The following is a 19880-nucleotide window of genomic DNA, read 5'->3' on the forward strand; positions in this document are numbered from 1 at the left end:
TGTCACGCGGACCAGTTCTGGAATCAGTAAACCAGTATTACAACTAATCTCGACTCAAAGCGTGGAAGGCTATTAACATACAATACACGTCTCCAACACCAGCTGAGATTACTCATCAATAATTATGACGTATTGCTTCGTCGTCACCAGGCCCGATACATAAGCAGCGGCAAACACTCCCCAGCCAAGTTTTGGTTCACTGCGGGATAATGCCTCCCGATCGCGGCAGACGAAACGGCGCGGCGATCTTGAAAGGCTTTGCATTTGAAAACATGTTTTGTCATTTTGACACGTACTAGGTTGTCGCGAACAATATCATTCATAATATAGGCTTTTTGGGGGAGGGGGGGGGTTAGAGTGCGTAAATATAAACGAAACGGGAGGATTTATCCACGTCTGTCTGCCTGATGCTAGTTGTAATTTACTGGAGAAACCTCATACTTCATACTCCGATTGTAAATGTTGTGGATTTGCTCTCCAGCACACAGGTGTGCTGGACTAGTAACGAATTGGCGTTTTCTGTTTGCGTGACCAACCCATACTAAATTAGCTGTGGCGGGTTTAACGACACATTTACGCGATTATAACCTAAACCTATAAGAAACTTATTATCGTCGCCATCCTCGGCAGCAGCCGGAGATTCCCGGAAAGCCTTCGAAGAGGATGGGATGTCCAAGACAGGAGGTGAGGATGTTCACATCTCTGATGAGGTGTTTATTCTGGATGGAACCCTGATTGTGTGTTTTTTTTTTACGAGGCAAAGAAATTGCCGACCAAGCAAAACCAGCTGAGCCACTTGTCGAATTCTGTAACAACTCGGCATTCCAGAAGGCACGATGCACGTGGTCAATACGGAACAGGGGTCTTTAACGTCACAAAGTGGCCCCTTTTTAAGAGCCGCATGCGGCTCCTGAGTTGCAGATTGCCCCCCCCCCACTTCACTGTCAAGGGAGCCCACGAGTTTACCCCCCCACACTCCCCACGCGTTACCCCCCTCCCCACACTACCCACGTGTTTACCCCCCCCCACACTCCCACGCGTTACCCCCCCCCCCACACACACTCCCCGCGCCGTGCGTCTCTGTCGCAGGGCCGCGGCGGCAATCTCCCCGCGGTAGATTGCGACCTTGCGAGTGGTGGCATTCGATGTCGCGTAAAGCGCCAGGACTCGATTGGGGGCGATGGTGTGGGGGTGCCGCAAGGCTTCTGAGCAACGTTAAGGGGGGGGGGAGGGGGTTTTGTGTGTTTCTCACACGGCGGTCGTCGGTGTCTCGAGCCGCCATGCGGTAATGAGGTCTAATTTCAAATGGTGCGGCAGCAGTAGCGGGCGGTAGGCCATGGTCTATCCACTGCTGGGTGAAGGCTACCCCTGACATGACTTTTGTTGGTTCTTGAGGATTTGTGCTGACGATGGGGGCAGCTTGAAGGAGTGGTGGTGGACGAGGCTCGTTGATAAGCAGTTCGCTGACAACTGCGCCACGTCAGGATGTCGATTTCTTTGAAGCCTCTGGCAAGTCGCCTGTGCAGAGTTCTTGAGTTGCATAACCACCACCACCACCGCAGCAGCAACCAACATTCTCTCTCCTGCCACTGCCGTCATGACCGCCACTGCCACAATAACCACGCTACCAAGTGATGACCCCCCCCCCCCACTACCGTGACCACTACCATAAGCACCACGCCCGGCCGCCTTTGTCTCCCCAGTGGCAATGTTTACACCACCGGTTACTCATTTGAGGCCGAGTCGACCTAGGGGGGAGGCCCAAGACCGGTTAAGATAATCGTCACCTGGTGTTGGCCGTGAGCCGCGTTCAGAGCGCAGCGCGCTAACCCCCCACCGCAGCCACCATCCGCACCTCCGATTAGCACGGTAGGCGACGTATGGTGCGAAAGAAATTACAACATGCCATTCCCATCGTGAGCACCAACAATCGGCACAAGCAACAAAGATCCCCCGTGTAGCTTTAACAGACTGTAGGGGCAAGTGCTATTAGCGAGCACCTAGGAAAGCCGGCACGGCACACGAGGGGGGTGGGTGGCCAGGACCACGCCCGACCGCCTTTGTCTCCCTAAGTGGCGATGTTTACACACCGCACCAGGTACTCGCTTGAGGCTGAGTCGACCTCGGGGAAGCCCAGAACCGGTTGAGATCGCTACCAACAACTGTCATTCGCCACTTAAGTGACAGTGACGTCACCACGGCGCTTGTGCCAGGCTATGTACACGTTAAGGCCACGTGAAAGTGTCGAACGCCCGCTGGTAGAAGGACCGACCCAGCAAGGTGGCATGGGTTGACTGACTGAGATGACTGGCCGATGCACCACCTGTGCCCCCTACTGTGATCAGTGGCGATGTTTACTACACACCGCACAATGTACTCATTTGAGGCTGAGTCTACCTAGGGGAGGCCCGGGACCGCTTCAGATAATCGGCATTGGGTGTTGGCCGTGAGCGTGAGTCGAACCCGGGTAACCCAGGTTCGTAGCGCAGCGCGCTAACCACTCCACTACCGCTCCCCACCAACAACAACCACTAACCACCACCAACCACCTCCACCACTAACCACCTGAAACGGGACAGCGGCGATGCGGTCACAAACACAACCGGTACGAAGGGAGGCGAGGCGAGGCTGCCGTCATAATTGAATTGTCGCCGTGTCGCCAGCCCGCGAGACGCTAAATCACCCCCCCCCCCCCCGATGCCTCCCCCCCCCCCCCCCCCAGTCTCTCCCCCCGTCTCTCTTCCCCCGTCTCTCTTCCCCCGTCTCTCTTCCCCGCGTCGCTCTCCTGCACGCCACACCGCCATTCATCTCACGTATGCCCTCTGCCAACTTTTTTTTTTTTACGGCAATTTCTTGACGGCACGATGTCACCCACAAGGCAGATACATCTGGTCTCGGGTGCACTTTATTTCAGCCCATCAATTATTACTGCCCTCGTAAACCCCACCCCCAAAAAAAGAGAATCCGGAAGGATGGAGGGGGGGTGTTTGGTGGTGTTGGAAACTTTGTGGAGCGGCAGTGGTGTAGCGGCTTGGCGCGCTGCGCTACGAACCAGGAGGCACGAGTTTGAGTCCCGCTCACGTCGTAGCCACCGACATCGGTGACTATCTGAAGCTGTCCTGGGCCTCTCTCACCCCCCCCCCCCCGGGGCGACTCGACCTCAATGAGTACCTGGTGCGGTGTGTGAACGTAGACACGCGGGAGAGAAAGGCGGCCGGGCTTGGTGTTGGCCACCCCCTCCCCTGGTGTGCCGTTCCGGCCTTCATTGGTGCTGCACGCAACAGTCTGTTATAGCGAAACGGGGGGGGGGGGGGGGTGGTGTCGGGGCTGTCGCGTCTCGGGTAGAAGGGAACCCCGGGTCTTGTATCCAGGCAGTGAATATGACCGCGTGATTTCAGCCCCAGCTGTCTTGTGATGCTGTTGAATCCTTAATTGCAGGAATTATTTTGGCTCGCGGCCACGTCGATCAAATACAATACTACATTGCAGTACGTTAATAAACCTGTGCATTGGATTATTGGAACATTTCGATTTAAAGCTTTGGTGACTGCAGGGATTCATCTTCTTGGTTCTTTCGGTAAAGTCACGTAGAAGGGAAGTAATAAAATAATAAAAATAAAACATAAAATAATTCTCACGACGTTTCGGCCACAACGCAAGCAGCCGTCCTCAGGTGAAGACCAGGTCTGTCGGGGAGACAGCGTCTGAATGAATTATTGGAACATGATAACACATTCCTGCGGAGGGAGCTGGTAGGAACGTTGGGTTGCTCGGTCAATGGCAAGGGTCAACGGCGGCGTGGTGTATTCCGCAAATATGCCCGACTGTGAGGGCGGGCACAAGCCGGCGTGAGTAGGTTAAACGTTGAGTTTTATCAGGGCACCACGGGGTGACTAGCCCCTCCCCACCCCTCCCACCCCTCCCCTCCACACCCAGCCCCACCCTCCCCACCCAGCTCCTCCCCACCCCTACCCTGCACGACGGACGGACGGACACAATAATCCCCTGTGGGCTGGTGTAACCAGGAGGTTCCTACCAGTATAATGCGTGTACAGTATGTATGAACTTCGCGCCGTATGCAGCCAACCGTGCTCAGACATGCGTGCGAAGGACAAGTAAATACAGAGCGGTCCGAAATAAATTATTTTTAAAAAATATCGGATTCTAATTATTCTAATATCGAATTATCATGGATAGGCCTAGCCTTATTCTTGGTTCTTTCCGTAAAGTCACGTAGAAGGGAAATAATATAAATACATTTTTTTATTGTTTTATATTTATATTACTTTATAAACAGGACCCTGCGGGGTGGGCTGGTAGGAATAATACTAATACCGGTACAGGGATATCGACCGCACACACACGCGCACACACACGCGCACACACACGCGCACACACACGCACATACGCGCATACACGTACACACGCACACACACACGCACACGTACACACACATGCACGCACGCACACGTAATGAAGTTGTGTTGCTACGCTTCCAGTTCGCCGTGAATAACGATCCGAAGCCCAATAGCGCCCATTCATCACGCCGCTCGAGTGGGCCGGACACGCACGCACGCACGCACACAGTCACACATATACACACACGCACGCACACACAGACACGCACGCAAACACACACGCACACACACACGCGCATACACACGCACACACACACACGCACGCAAACACACACGCACACACACACGCGCATACACACGCACACACATACACACACGCACACACGCGCACACACACACGCACCTCTCACCTGCAAGGAAGCGGTCGCCGCTTCTCCCACATCTCTCGTCGCGGCAGCTGTAACGATGGTGCAAGTTTGTTTTTATCATCAATTCCTCCTCCACCCCTCCCCGCCACTGTTCACCCACCAGAATAAATGAGTTCGCCCATAGTCAGTCGATCACAAAGTTTCGCCGTGAGGCGCCGGAAGCGACGGCCATCTTGTTTAATTCACAGATCGCAGGGGGAGCGGGCGGCCATCTTGTCGGACAGGGTCATGCCAAGTGTTTGCAGTAGGGGGCGATGTTGATACACGGACGGACGGACGGATGAATCTATTGGTGGTCTGGTCCACTTCGTTCCTACCAGTATTATTTCCCTTCTACGTGACTTTACCGAAAGAACCAAGAATATGAATCCCTGCAGTCACGAAAGCTTTAAATCAAAATGTAGGCCTCACCTTGTACTGTATTGTTAGTGGTGGTGCCTTACGTCGCTAAATCCCCACTCCGAGCCAGCCTCCAGCAAGCGGCGTTCCGGAAAATATCGAGCGAGAATTAAAGCCGTGAAATCGATCTCGATACCGGAGGAGAGAGACAAGTACGACGGGGCAATGCGCGTCGTCTTGAGTGGTTCATCGCGAACGTCGTCGTCGTCATTATTAGTAGGCAACTGACATAGACAGCGACGTTTAATGTCCCGAGATCACTGAACAATGAGGCAGACGAGACACACACACGGGTGGAGCAGACGTCGCTGTACAGACAGCGAGTGCATAAACGCGTTGAGCCTCGGTGGTGGGGGTGGTGGGGGGGAGCGTTTCGCGGCGTGCGCTCCGCTCGTATGAGCAGCGGCGTGGGGCCTCTGCGCATTCGTCGGCGACTCGGAGCGTCCCGGCCGCCCTGCTCAATAACGGGGCGACGCTGCCATCGCCCGTAATTGGGGTTGGAGTAGGGGGGGGGGAGCAGGGGGTGGGAGGGCAAAGCTATGGGGGCTGCTGGCACAGTCCCCATAGCTTTGGGGGCTGCTGGCACAGTCGTAACCAAGCGTCTAACCCAGTGTCTAACCAAGCGTCTAACCCAGTGTCTAACCAAGCGTCTAACCCAGTGTCTAACCAAGCGTCTAACCCAGTGTCTAACCCAGCGTCTAACCAAGCGTCTAACCCAGCGTCTAACCAAGCGTCTAACCCAGTGTCTAACCAAGCGTCTAACCCAGTGTCTAACCAAGCGTCTAACCCAGTGTCTAACCAAGCGTCTAACCCAGTGTCTAACCAAGCGTCTAACCAAGCGTCTAACCAAGCGTCTAACCAAGCGTCTAACCAAGCGTCTAACCAAGCGTCTAACCAAGCGTCTAACCAAGCGTCTAACCAAGCGTCTAACCCAGCGTCTAACCCAGCGTCTAACCAAGCGTCTAACCAAGCGTCTAACCCAGTGTCTAACCCAGTGTCTAACCCAGTGTCTAACCCAGTGTCTAACCCAGTGTCTAACCAAGCGTCTAACCAAGCGTCTAACCCAGCGTCTAACCCAGTGTCGTCGCGTGGATTTTTGTTTGTATCTCCGGGTCCCCGCCGTATTTTGCCCCTCCCACATTTAGGAACGTGCGTTTAGATTATTATTTGGATCATTTTGCTGCGATGCATTTCCACGCGATAAGCTGCCACTTCATTTGCGGCCAGGTGGCTTCTGAAAAAGAACACAAGAGCTCAGTGGTGCATTACCTGGCAAGAAATAGTTTAGTTATTATTTTTCAGTGATTCGTTTAACTTTCCTATACTTTGCACTCCCATTCGTGATGTTTGTAATGTTTGTTGTAACGTTCTGACCTTGTGCCCCCACAACACATCTGTGGGGTAAAAATAGCTTCATAGCTCATCGTATTCCTCCAGTTAAACTAAATATTCTGGCGATTCTGAAACTAATATAATCCGCCAGAAACTGCGCAAAAAACTTCATTTGTAAATACTCAAGATCCTGCTGCTTGGACCTGCAGGTTTACAATCGTAATTTTTTTTTATCATGTTAAGAAATCCATTGATGTTTGACAAAACAAAGTAGTCGTACTTACGTGTCCGTGCTTTGCGTGTTCGATTATTTACCTTCCAAAAAAAAAGAAATGCTGGCCTTGTCTCGCACCCTCATGAAGGGCATCTCGTGCCCCCAGGGGGTGGGGGAGGGTGGGGGGGCGTGCACCCCAGGTTAAGAAGAACCACTGGCTTGGGGCCTCATTCCAGTGGCACGTGCAGTGCTGCTGATAATGATGATGAATTGCATGTAGGGGGTGGGGGGGGGGTGCTCACACAGGTGTGGGCCGAGTGCCTCGGCTGGTTCCGTTCTTGCTTATTTTTTCAGGGAGAGGGGGTAGGGAGGGGTTAGGGGTGGGGGATGGGGGGAGGGGATCCGCTGAGTTGGGCAGAAATTGTCGGAATGCCGGGGGGGGGGGTTCACGTGAGTGCCGCTCAAAGCCCCCCTTCCCTCCACCCACGTCCGCACGTGACCCACCGGCTCTTCCGGACCTGTTGATCAGAGTTTGAATGGGGGGGTGGGAGTGGGCCGGCTTTCGCGTGTGTTTTTAATTGGAATTGCATGGACCTTGTGGTGAGTTGGTTCCCGCTATCCGGTGCTGTTTTGTTACGTGGCTGGGTGGGATTTGTTTTTTGTCAGCTCGCCCCTCTGCAACTGTTTGTACTGCGGTCGATTCCCATTGCTTTAGGGTTAGGACCATGATTCTCTGCGGCTATTTTAGGGCGACGGTCGATGGCAATATGTTTTGTGGGTCGGTGGCAAGATGTTCACTCCTTCGCCTGGTATGCAGGAAGTTGTGGGTTCGATCCCGACCTTGACTCCTGCTGTGTATTTGCAGTTTGCGTGTCTCTCTCTGTGGTCGCGTGGATTCTTTCTGGGGGTCCTCCGGTTTTTCCCCTCCACATTGAGACTCAACGTGCGTTTAGAGTATTTGGCTGCTGTGAATTTCCATCAGGTGTGAAAAACACAGCGAAAAAATATATCTATGGGCTCTCGATATAGGATGATGATGATTGCTTGTGTTGCAGTCGAAACGTCGTGATAATTGTATTGTTTTATATATATTTACGTATAGTTGTATTGTTTCCCTTCTACGTGACTTTACCGAAAGAACCAAGAATATGGGTGGTGGTTCCTTAATAAATAATAACGACACGAAGTAGTTTTTTTTTTAAGAGCCGCATGAGGCGGCGGCCTGCTCCATCGCATGACCGCGGCAGGAGATGGCGACCGCTTGGGAGGAGACCATCCAGCAGCGGATAGATCACGGCCGACGACGACTTGGACGACACCACGATGTGTGCCGCGGTGTGACACGTCGATGCCCTATGACCCGCGATGGGGGACGCCGTTAATCTCCGAGCGCGTCGACGAGCGCCATCAATCAGGACTCCACGAGAGAAGCACTTAGAGGAATGAAATCAATTAATTGTGGCGAGCTCGCTGCGGCACGTGTCGTGAGTCGCAGTGGCAGCAGAAGCGGTGGTGGACGCGTGGGTGACTTCCGTGGGGGGGTGGGGGGTGCTGAGACACTGACACACCCGCCCCCGTCGAAGGTAGGTGGAGTAATGGCTCGATTCCATCCATGACCGACACTGCCACGTGTCCAAAAAAAATCAAAAGCTGACGAATAACGCTTAATGATTGCGTCAGTTGTCAAAAGTGGAAACGCAACGTGGGGAGGTTTTATTCCGTCGTAAATCAATGTTGGGGGTGGAGTGGTAACAACCGCTGCGTTATAAACCTTGCCGACCTAAGCTGGATTCCCGGTGCGTGGCCATCGTGAGTGATGGCTGATATGTGAATCGGGCTTGAGCCCCGTACGTTTTTTTTTTTTACACAAACAGAAAATAAGAAATCCCAAATTTTGTTCTCGATTGCGTTATCGGGGTCCTGCATCGAAACGTGCCCATTTGGATATGGCGCAGTGCAAGTTCTCAAGTCTTGTCGTTTTGGGAACGGCCAGTGGAAGCGGACATAGCAGAGCTACCACAGATACTACTCTTGGGGTTTTTTCGGTAAAGTCACCATATAGGTAAAAAATAAAATAAAAATTACTAAAAGTAATAATAGAAATAAAATAAAATAATAAATCACGACGTTTCGGAGGCAACACAAGTCTCCGTCATCAGGTGGGATCGTCACAGCCAAATTTACTGTATCAAATCTAGAATTGCCACAGATAAATTGCTTCTCGACACTTATGCTCTGACAGAGCAGTGCTCGGCACGAGACTTTTAACAAATTCTCTAAAGTTGTAATTTAGCCAAATGGAGTGCAAAAACACAGATTTACCGCGGTGGGCATCCATATGCAGCCTGTATGTATGTTGAACTTCTTTCGCACCATACGTCGCTGACAGGTGCTAATCGAAGGCGTGCAGTCCATGCCCTCCTGGGCCAGCCAGCCCCAACCTACTTTAATGAACCCGCAATCACGCGGTGCAGTGAAGAATATGGCACAATCTAACCAACACCACCAAGGGGGTAGGGGCCTTCATCCATCAAAGGCGTTCAGAGGGCTGTAAAACATTGTTATATCTAGAGACTGGGTCACGTCAAATGAATGTGGAATTTGCACTGCTTGCTCGCGGCCATAGTGTGGAGTATTCAAAGTAGCAATTCTTACCTGGTACAATACAAAAAAAACTAAACGCTCTCAAACTATTTTTATTTTGCCAGGTAAGGCCCACTGAGATTTTGTAGCTCTTTTTCAGAAGCGACCTGGCCACATGATAGCTCAAGGAAGTGTTTTGTGTGGACACTTCTAACAGCCAAATACTCCAAACGCGTGATGTTGATTCTAAATGTGGAGTGGAAACCCGGAGGACCCGCAGATGAATCCACGCGACCACGGAGAGCGAGAGGTGCAAACATCCAAATATACAGCAGCAGGCATCGTCAGGGTCGGGATTGAGCACCACGGCCTCCTGCGTACCTGGCAAGGTAGTTAACATCTCGCCACCGTGGAATCCCAAGAATAACAAAAACCCTTTACACGGACTATTCTACAACTGCTGCCTTGCCTGTGCACGTGGCTTTTCTTTTGGCAGCTGCCAACAATTTGTGACCTGCCTTGGCATCGTGGCTATTCTTAGTTTTGAAGGAAATAACTACGGGAAACAAACGGAATATGACCGATTTGCCATCTTCGTAGGGGAATGCTGCCCGTATGCAAGATTTGCCCACCAATTGACGCCTTTGTTTTGGGTACGAGAGGTTGTCGCAATCACGTACTTCTACGTACGTTGGACTTCTTTGACACACCGTACGTTGCCAACCGTGCTAATCGGAGGTGTGGGGGTCGGAACAACGAATCACAAACAGCACTTTTAAAGAAACTAGTTTTCAATACAGACAAAAGGTGTTCAGGCATGGTGTTGGCCACCCACCCCATCGTGTACCGTGTCAGCCTTAAAAGGTGCCCGCTAACAGCTATATGGGGCATCTTTGCCTTCACATTTTTCACCGGAAGTAGCCAACCGTGTAAATCGGTGGTGCTGGGGAAGCACAAACTAAACACAAAGCAGTTCTAAAGAAATTCATTTTCAATCTAGATTTAAAAGTGCATAGCTCCAGTGGCTTTTTAATATCGCAAGGCAGAACGTTCCAGACGGCCGCTGAAGCACATCTGAAAGCGCCTGCGCGATGCAGCGACCGTCTTTTTTTCGATGGCTAGCCATGTATTGTTACATTTCGTAGAGCACAGGCTGTAAAAGGCCCAGAAGGACAGCCAGCAACAAACAGCACATTTTAAAGGTTTAACAGATGGCAGTCAACACGTTTCTAGAATTGAGGAAAATGAGTGTTACGTGAGCTTGTGGGGGAGGCTCCGGGAGGGAATTCTATAAAGTGGAACCGTGCGAGGGAAAGAAGCACAAAGAAGATTTGTTTGGTGACCTGCAAGTGTGATGGTGGTGGGTTGAGTAAGTGGGGTCGGTGAGTAATTGGGATTGAGTAACTGGGTGGGTAAGTTGGTGAGTGCGAAGCGTGAATACATTCAAGTGTAGTGGGGGGGGGGGGGCGGCGGCGGTGGTGTAGCGGTTAGCGCACTGCTCTACGAACCCAGTAACCCGAGTTCGATTCCCGTTCACGGCCACGAACACAACACCAGCGGTGGTTATCCGAACCGGTCCTGGGCGTCCCCTAGGTCGCCTCGGCCTCATGAGTACGTGGGTTCGGTGTGTAAACATCACCACTCGGGGAGACAAAGACGCTCCGGGTGTGGTGCTGGCCAACCCCCCACCCCCTCGTGTGCCGTTCTGGCCAAAGATCCCAAAATAGAATCAGAGTTTGGGGAATTTTCCAGCCAAAGATCCCAAAATAGAATCAGTTTGGGGAATTTTTCGGCCAAATATCCCAACATAGAATCAGAGTTTGAGGAATTTTTCAGCCAAAGATCCCAAAATAGGAGCACAGTTTGGGGAATTTTTCAGCCAAAGATCCCAAAATAGAATCACAGTTTGGGGAATTTTTCAGCCAAAGATCCCAAAATATAATCATAGTTATGGGAATTTTTCGGCCAAAGATCCCAAAATAAAATCAGTTTGGGGAATTTTTCAGCGCCAGTTTCTGGGCTGCCTTTCCCTTCCCGCTTTGGCTGCAGCTTTTCCCGCTGCCTCCTGGAGCATAAAACTGGCGGCGCCTTACAAATCCCCTGCAGCATTTTATTTTATTTTGTTGACAGGGGGCGATCTGCGTAAATAAAACATACAACAAAAAAAATTAACACTCATGTTGGCCACAAGGTTGGGTCACAAAACAGCCTTTTATTTATCAAATGAGACATTTCGACGACGGAAGAGAGACAATCGACCATAGAGTCCATCGCCACCGATCTGACTCCCCCCTGCCCCCCCCTGCCATCCATCCATTGCAACAAGCTTCAGTAGGCGCGGATCCTACCGTAAGGGGGGGGGGGGAGGAAAGGGTGGGGGAAGGAGGAATGGGGGGGGGGCACACACACGCAAGGCTGCTGTGTGCCCTCGCTGGCTGTCGTGAGTATATCGGCACTGTCGGTGCGGTGAGGCTGGCTGAAAGAAGGTCTACATATGCGTACTCTGAACCAGAGACTTTTTTCATGGCTTGGTTCTGGCTTTGCTTGGCAACTCTCCGATGGGAAACCGTCCACCATCCTAGTACCGCGAGGGGTCCCATCTGCCGGCCGGGATATGCCAGTAGAAAACGGGAAGACAAGGCCCCTGTTAACTCACACAGTTTGGGCCGATCCACGCTGGGCACCCTTCACCCCCAATTTCCCCCCCCCAACCCCCCCGATGGTCGTGGAGACACGGCAACGGGGTCACCCAGCGCTCGCCGCGTGTTCTTGCGTGGGCAACGCAAGAACACGCGGTCCCAATTAATGCGTGACACGAAGATGAGATATTCAAGTAAGACGTTTCTCCTGTTAGAAGCCACCTGGGTGGCACTACGTCTAATACGGCTAGCTCGGGGGTCGGCAGCAAAAAAAAACGGAGAGCCTTCTTTTTCGAATTGGGTAAAATCAAACTAAATATTTCAAGAGCCGCAAATGCACGTGAATAGGAAACGGTGGTGGCCCTTAATGATGTCACGAAACGGTCTTTAATGAGCCACATGCGGCTCTGGAACTGCGAAGTTGCCGACCCCTGCTCATGGTAAAGTGAACTCCCATGGTAAAGTGAACTCCCATGGTAAACTCGACTTCCATCCATGGTCAGGAGTCGGCAACCACAAATAACGACAAGACACCTTTTTTTCGAATTTCAAGAGCCGGGCTGCAGTCCTCGATGATCCTCGTGCGGCTCCTGAGCCACAGGGATGCCGACCCCTAATCCAGGTCCTCTTGTTTGTTGAGGCTACAAAAAGCCCCCCCCCCACCCCCACGGGTATTTTTCCCAGCCTTGAGGAGGGGCGGTGAGGACGCGTACAGGTGGTGGATTCGGAAAGTTCTCACAATGCCAGCCAGAGTCGGGCAGATCCATAACACATTGAGAGACCCAGAGACCCAGAACACATTCAGAGACCCAGAGTGCCCTACACGCAGATGAACGGACTCGCACAGAGATCCGCAGGCTCGCCTCGGGGACCCCATAGACTTACACAAGACATTTTAAACTGTGCTGGCAGTAGCTGCATCATCATCGTCGGCAGCGCTTTGCTCGCATGGAGATGCAGAAACTCGCTTTTGGACTCGTAAACTCGGGTAGAGACCCCAGTGTCCCTTGTACAGAGACCCATAGACCTATATAGAGACCCATAAACTCGGATTGGGACCCATAAACTCGCACATTCGGAGAACGTGGCATTGGCTGCGCCGTTATCACCGTTTACGCGTCCATGACTTTGCATTCCAATTTACTAACGAGCGGTCCACCTGCACGCGTCGTCAACCGAGATTAGGGCGGGCGGGGGGGCGGGGGGTAAACCCGAGGTGGACATTGGAGAGGAGCCCTCGCCAATAAGAAACATCGAACCCCCCCCCCACCCCCCTCTCAAACTCGCTCTGCTTGGGGCCTTCCGGCTAGGGCTGAACAATTACAAATCGATATCGCAATTTGAAAATATGTGATTAGCAAATTGCAAAGGCTGCCATTTTTGGGGATTTGAAAAGTCCGATTACTTAATGAAATTGTTTTATTTATTATGAGAACTTTATTTAATGTAACAATTGTTCTAAGTTTGATTTTACTATTTCAATTAAAACATTTTAATAAATACGTTGGAATCGAATCTTGGAAGTTCTCATCCTTGCATTACAATGTAAAGAGCGATTCATATATTGATGGTATCATGTGGTAATGCTCCACGTTTTAAATCTATTGCAGAGTGAATGTTGAACTGAGGCTTGACTTTAAACATTTTAATCGCAAATCAAATCGCAATGTCAGACAAATCGCAATTAGATATTTCCCCAAATCGTTCAGCCCTAGTCTATACCAGCATGTGCCGAGATAGAAATTATTCTCAATGCGCCGCGGTGCGACACGGTCACGGGGTCGATTCGTACCAGAATAACGGCACGCTCGTGCAACTGATACATTCCAGTGCTTATAATGTTAGAACTGTCATTATTGTCCGTTTATTATTATTTTAGAACTGTATTATTCGTCGTTAACTTCACCGTTATTTTACGAGTACTTTATCTGGAGAGGGGGGAGAGTGGAAAAAAAAAACACGAAATATTTTTTGCGGCACTTAAACGAGCGACGATACGATCGCCATCTCGACGATGCTTTTTGCAAACCGGGCGACGCGGGGCATACCGTGGATGCCCGTCATCGCACGGAGTGTCGCGGGCAAGCCTGTGTTTTTTTAAACGTACAAAAACTACCGTCTTTCGCGATTTGCCGATGCGTGGCCACCGCAGCATTGAGTGCGTCTGCTGCACCACGGAGATGAATCTCACAATCAATATTTTGCCGGCAAGCTGTCAGGCAACGCTGCATTAGAGAAAGTCACGGGTTTATCGGCATAAGGGACTACCACCACCAGCTTACACCTTTACCTGTAAATACGCCTATATTACCGCACCCTACATCACTATAATCCTATAAACATGTTTATAGGAATATAGGGTACTACGGAGGACGTTAATGATAATAACAATAATTAAGGCGAGATTGATGTGGCGTTGCCAAAAAATGCATAGCTGGAAACGGCGTTCCGGATTGTTCTGGCTGAAAGGACGCACCGATTCGACGCGCTGCTGTTGTATATTCACCAACCCCATGTGTCAGTGATGCAAACCCAACTTATAAAGCTTTTTTAGTTTTTCTGGATATTTTTCTTCCAGGCACAAAATATAGGATTTTTGTTTAATATATATGTTTTTGTTGTCGTAATTTTTATACATAAAACCAAAAGTCAAGTCACAATTATGTACAATATATACAAAGTAAAATCCTTCAAAAACAACCAAGACAGTCTTTGGCATTTTAAAGCGGTAAAAAAAGCTTTTTTTTGTAAGTGCTGCATCGTTTATACAGAGACGACATCAATGCCTTGCAAACGAGAACGCACGGGGGGGGGGGCAGGACGATGGTATATTATAACAACAAGGGGATGTCAACATTGGACTTGATAATAACAATAATACTCAAATGTCCTTAAACATTTTTTTTTACGCGACCGTTAAAAATACCGCCGCCGCCACCACTTTGAATACTACCCCGACAGTTTTGTACAATAATAATATATTAATATAGGCGACTTACATTGAAAAGTAAAAGTACAGTGAAAAGGACAAGTCCTGTGCAGATTTTAACGTTCCACTCTTGAAACCTTTTCGACTGTGCCCCTCCCTCGTGTCTGTGCGTGTCTGTGTGTGTGTATATTACGTGTCTATGTGTGTGTATATTACGTGTGTGTGTGTGTATTACGCGTCTGCGTACACGCAGTTAACTCTCGATTGTATCCTTGGAGGTGTTATAAAAACATTTTTATCATGATATCGGCAAAAGAGAGATGGGCTTTCACCCTTTCCGGCAACAGCACAAGGACGTGTTTAACACTTTCAACGCTTTCACGCTTCCGATTACGTCATACACGTGTACGTCATACGCGTGTACGTCATCGGGGAACGGAACCGGAAGGAAAAAAAACTCAAATGACTTTATCGGTACGGACGCTCCCGCAAGGCCATGCGGCGGGAGGGCGTGTGGCACAGTTTGGCGCCAGCTATCGCAGTGCGGTTGTGTCGTTTCAGTTCTCTGCGGTGAGGAGGATGTCTTTAAAAACGGCGCTATGCCTCCTCGAAATTAAAATTAAGGCTAACCGCTTATGCGTTCCGAGATTCAACGGTGAACGGGAACGCACCCTGCAACTTGCAGTTGCCTCGGAATGGGAAAGGGTTTAAAAATATGCAAATAAAAGGCATCAAGTCTGCATTAACCACACATCATGTGTGCGTGTGTAAAACATACAGACATCATTAGATAATGTATGCATTGTCCCTGAATCTGATTGGCCCACACTAGAGACGGCCTTCTTTTTATGGCCTTGCCTCACCAGTGTTAGCATTGCCTTTGTGCTGTTCCACTTTTGGCGTTCTCTGATCCAGCTCTTGAATTGCTGCATCGGGCGGATCGTCAGGGCCAAAGGTTAACCAACCGTGCTCTCGATTTTTTTCATAATCTCTGATAATTAGTTTAACGCGCGCCAGTTCTATTTATCTGCTTGCTCCCCATACGTCACGGGTTTTCCTCTGCGCCCACGTGACCCGACTGGACATCTGTGAACAAAAAGAGCTTTGTAGGTCATCAGATTACTCCAGAATAAATAACTCTCCACCCACCGCAGATATTCCGAATTTCCACCGCTGGCTCAGGGCTGTCATGTAAACAGACGAGCACCAATGCCTCGATGCTAATTTTCTAAGGGAAATCACTTGTTACTTACTCAATAAGTGTTTTTGTAAAGTCGGATTTACACAAGTTTTGCATTATCTGTGTCATTTTTTGTATATTTCTTTGGGCCCATCCATTCCCCAGTTAATCAAGAGTTCACCGTGTGTACAGAGCGATAGTTCAAGAGTTTATACCATGAGCCAAGGGTATAAAAGCTAAAAGTCCGACTCGCACAAATTAATCTATTGCATGTCGACTATGGTTTCTTCATAGTTTATCACTAATGCCTCTCAGCTGTATAAGAGTTACGATCCGTATACCAGAGTACCATAGAGTCCTAAAATATAACACGGTAAAAAAAGTGCTAAAAACAAACCACCAAGAATAGACAATTTAACGCGCGCGAGCTTTCGCGACCAATATTACGATTCCGTCGCCGACCCTTTGGGTCGGGGTCGCGCAAGCACACGATGGTGTCACACCCTCCTCCGCCCGGACCACAGCCGATTTTAATCAAAGTCGTCGAGGTGAGTTGAAAGTGCCGCACTTAATAGTTGGGCTTCGGCTGCACAGTTGATGGTGTTTGGGAGCACGATCCGCAGCGGAAATACATTGGCACATTTGTTCACGCGACTTAACCCCTTTACGTACGTGTACGTCATCAAAACGACATGGGGGGGGGGTGGGGAAGAAACGAAGTAACTTTATTGGTACCGATGCTCCCACAAGGCCATGCGGGGGGAGGCAGTTTGGCACAGTTTTGTCGCCAACTAACGTATAGTGCTGCGGTCGTGCCGCTGCGGTTCTGTGCGGTGAGTCCAGTACAACGCCTCTAAAAACAAGCAAACCACGCTGCTCTAAATAAAATTAACGCTTAACGCTCGCGTGCTTCGAGATTCAGCGGTGAACGGGGACTCCAACCCACCGCCCACCCTGCAACTTGCAAACGGTCTCGGAACGGTGGAGGGAAAGTGTTAATTGGCCGTGTCGGGGTGGGAGGAACATGTATCGCACACACACGATCCTACTCCGCGCCGTGATCGGACCCAAAAATCTAACGCGAATGGTAACAATAACCTCGGGGCGGTTCATTACGACGACTTATTGCGTTGAGACAGCCTCGCTCTTCTTGGTTCTTTCGGTAAAGTCACGTAGAAGGAAAGTAATAAAATAATACAAATAAAACATAATAAAACAATTCTCACGACGTTTCGGCCACAACGCAAGCAGCCATCCTCCTTCACCTGAGGACGTGCTGCTTGCGTTGTGGCCGAAACGTCGTGAGAATTATTTTATGAGGTTTTATTTTTATTAATTTATTATTTCCCTTCTACGTAACTTTACCGAAAGAACCAAGAAGATGAATCCCTGCAGTCACGAAAGCTTTAAATCGAAATTTAATACAGCCTCGCTCGTCAAAGTTTTTGGGGCGCTTTGCCTGGGTGGATGGACACGCCGTCGTTAGCCGGCTGGGCCCTTTATGCGATATTTTCAAAATAAAAAAAATCCAGTGTCAAGTGCAATTTTAACTTTTTTTGCGTTGTGCGAGCGACGTCCATTACCCATTGGTAGCGACAGTAATTTTTTTTCTCCATGGAGGGACTACTGTGTGTTGTCTTGGTGTGGTCTGGGACTGCTTTGCTGTTATGTTGCTGCCTTGCGCAACCGTGGGGTATCGGTGTTCTAATGCAATTTGAACTTGTACACTTGATCTACTTTACGTATTTATTTTTAGTGAGTTGCTTACCTTTTCTACACTTTGCATCCCTATCGGTTTTTAGTTATTGTTTGTAACTTTCTGACCCACCCCCAACTGTGGACATCTGTGAAAAAGAGCTTAGTAGTCCACGATAAATACAGATTCCGATTTAAGTGATTGTTACGTTGAATGGTATGGGCCACGAGTGGCTGCAGGGTGGCGCTTGGTGAGGGAGGGGGGTCACGTTAACCAATCACTGCACACGTGTATGTACACACAGTGTATATACTGTGTGGCGCACGAGGGAGCAACATGTAATGCATCTACCAGCCGCCGCAGACAGTCAAAACCATTAACACATGGGTCCGTCCTGTAACCAACTCCACACCTAGCCTGGCACGTCGGTCGACCCACAACACGTGGGCCTGTCCATTGACCTCCTGCCGGCGAGTCTTCAACAATTCACGTGAAGGCCTCCGAAGTGCACCTAGCCTGGCACGAACGCCGTGGCGAAGCCACAGTGGCGAATGGGCAGCCGTTTATCGTTTTTGCAGCTTGTTCGCGTGCGTGCGTGTAATATAATCTATGCGTTCACGCACGTACATTAATATAAACTTAATTTTATTTTCAATATAAAATCGTTGTCTAGGGTTCTCTCTCTCCCCCCCAGCTTGGTCGCTTCCTCGAAGGGCAAATCAACAGGCAGGCCCGAGTCAGCTGGTCAGGGTCATGCCCTGCGAAACGACGCTCATGCCGAGCTGCGATTGGCCGATGCGAGCCAGCTCTGTCCTGGGGTTGCCGAGTTGCGTCAGCGCAGAGGACACGTGCTGAATCACCTGCTGCTGCTGCTGCGAGCAACTCGCCTGCTCCTCCGTGGGGCTCTCGTCTTCTGCGGCACACACGGACGACGCATCGACACGCGGGGAAACAAAAACGCGCTTCGTTAGCAGCCGTGTGTGTTTTTTTGACATACATTGCCAACACCTGGGTCACAGGTCGGGATGGGGCGGGGTGCTGCCAACTTTTTCCCGACAGATTGGAATCTTAATTTATCCTGGAGAAATCCGATGAGCTATGAAGCTTTTTTTTATTACACAGGTGTCCAGTCACGGCACGGTGGGTCAACGTTACGACAGCGAACCAATACAACAAAAACACGATAGGAGTGAATGGTGTAGGAAAGGTCAGAACATCTCAACGTGCAGACGTCCCCGGACGGTATGGGGTTGATGAGCGTTCACGCAAGCGAGAGGAAACCGGAGCACACGGTGAAAACCCACGGATACATTGGCGGAAATGACGCTCTATTGCAGTCGAGGGGGTGCCATCGTAACCCCTGTACAGATGGAAACTGACATGGAGATCCGTCCAATTGCTGTGCCGCCTTCCCCTGGCGAGCCAGGGGTTACGATGGCACCCCCTCGACTGCACCACGGTAAGAAGGGGAGTCTAACCAACATCTGTGCGTGCGGTGATCCACCAACCCTCGCTGCTGCATCCGCACACTGCTGGATTACTGGCAAGCCACGTGCAGTGTGTAGCCACCACCACCACCTCATTGAGCAGCGATGACAACGGCTTTTCTGGAGATGGTATTTTGTTTTATTGGGCAGCTGTTCCCAATTGCTAACAACAACGTTCATCAAGCTTAACTCCGTCACATGCTATCCCATTCCCCGTCCGTGGCCAACACCAGTGACCGAATATCTGAACCGGTACCTGGGCCTCCCCTTGGTTGACTCGGCCTAAAATGAATACCTGGTGCGGTGTGTAAACATCGCCCACTCGGGAGACAAAGGCGGCCGGGCGTGGTGTTGGCCATCCACCACACCCCCTCGTGTGCCATTCCGGCCTTCAAAGGTGCTCGCTAACAATACTTGCCCCAACAGTCTTAGGGCTATACAGGGCATCTTTGTCTTTGCTATGGATAGCCAAGAAAACAGGCTGTGTATTATCTGCGTTCCCCCCCCCCCGCCATAACTCCTTACACAGGGGTGCACTAAACCTTTAAGAAACGGTAATTATACTACGCAATAACAGTTTATGTGTATATATTTTTTTTTAATGTGCGTCAACACTTTCTCGTATTTAAATGAGA

At 50.2% G+C, this 19880-nt stretch overlaps 1 protein-coding gene and 1 long non-coding RNA gene across 2 annotated transcripts in view; one reads left to right on the top strand and one right to left on the bottom strand.

Annotated features, from left to right (window-relative positions):
- The first annotated feature begins 205 nt into the window (after positions 1-205).
- LOC144729134 (uncharacterized) overlaps positions 206-19880 on the top strand; it is a 350979-nt gene continuing 331304 nt past the window's right edge. The window contains exon 1 of the long non-coding RNA XR_013587635.1: positions 206-684. This is a non-coding gene — a long non-coding RNA (uncharacterized LOC144729134). The remainder of the gene's footprint in view (positions 685-19880) is intronic.
- Positions 17414-19880, bottom strand: part of LOC144729133 (cyclic AMP-responsive element-binding protein 5-like) — a 125976-nt gene continuing 123509 nt past the window's right edge. The window contains exon 7 of the mRNA XM_078609091.1: positions 17414-18671. Within this exon, the coding sequence (XP_078465217.1) occupies positions 18496-18671 (176 nt within the window). The 3' untranslated portion in view covers positions 17414-18495. The remainder of the gene's footprint in view (positions 18672-19880) is intronic.

Source organism: Lampetra planeri, chromosome 31 (genome assembly GCF_965212315.1).
Source record: "Lampetra planeri chromosome 31, kcLamPlan1.2.h2, whole genome shotgun sequence".
Taxonomy (NCBI): Eukaryota; Metazoa; Chordata; class Hyperoartia; order Petromyzontiformes; family Petromyzontidae; genus Lampetra; species Lampetra planeri.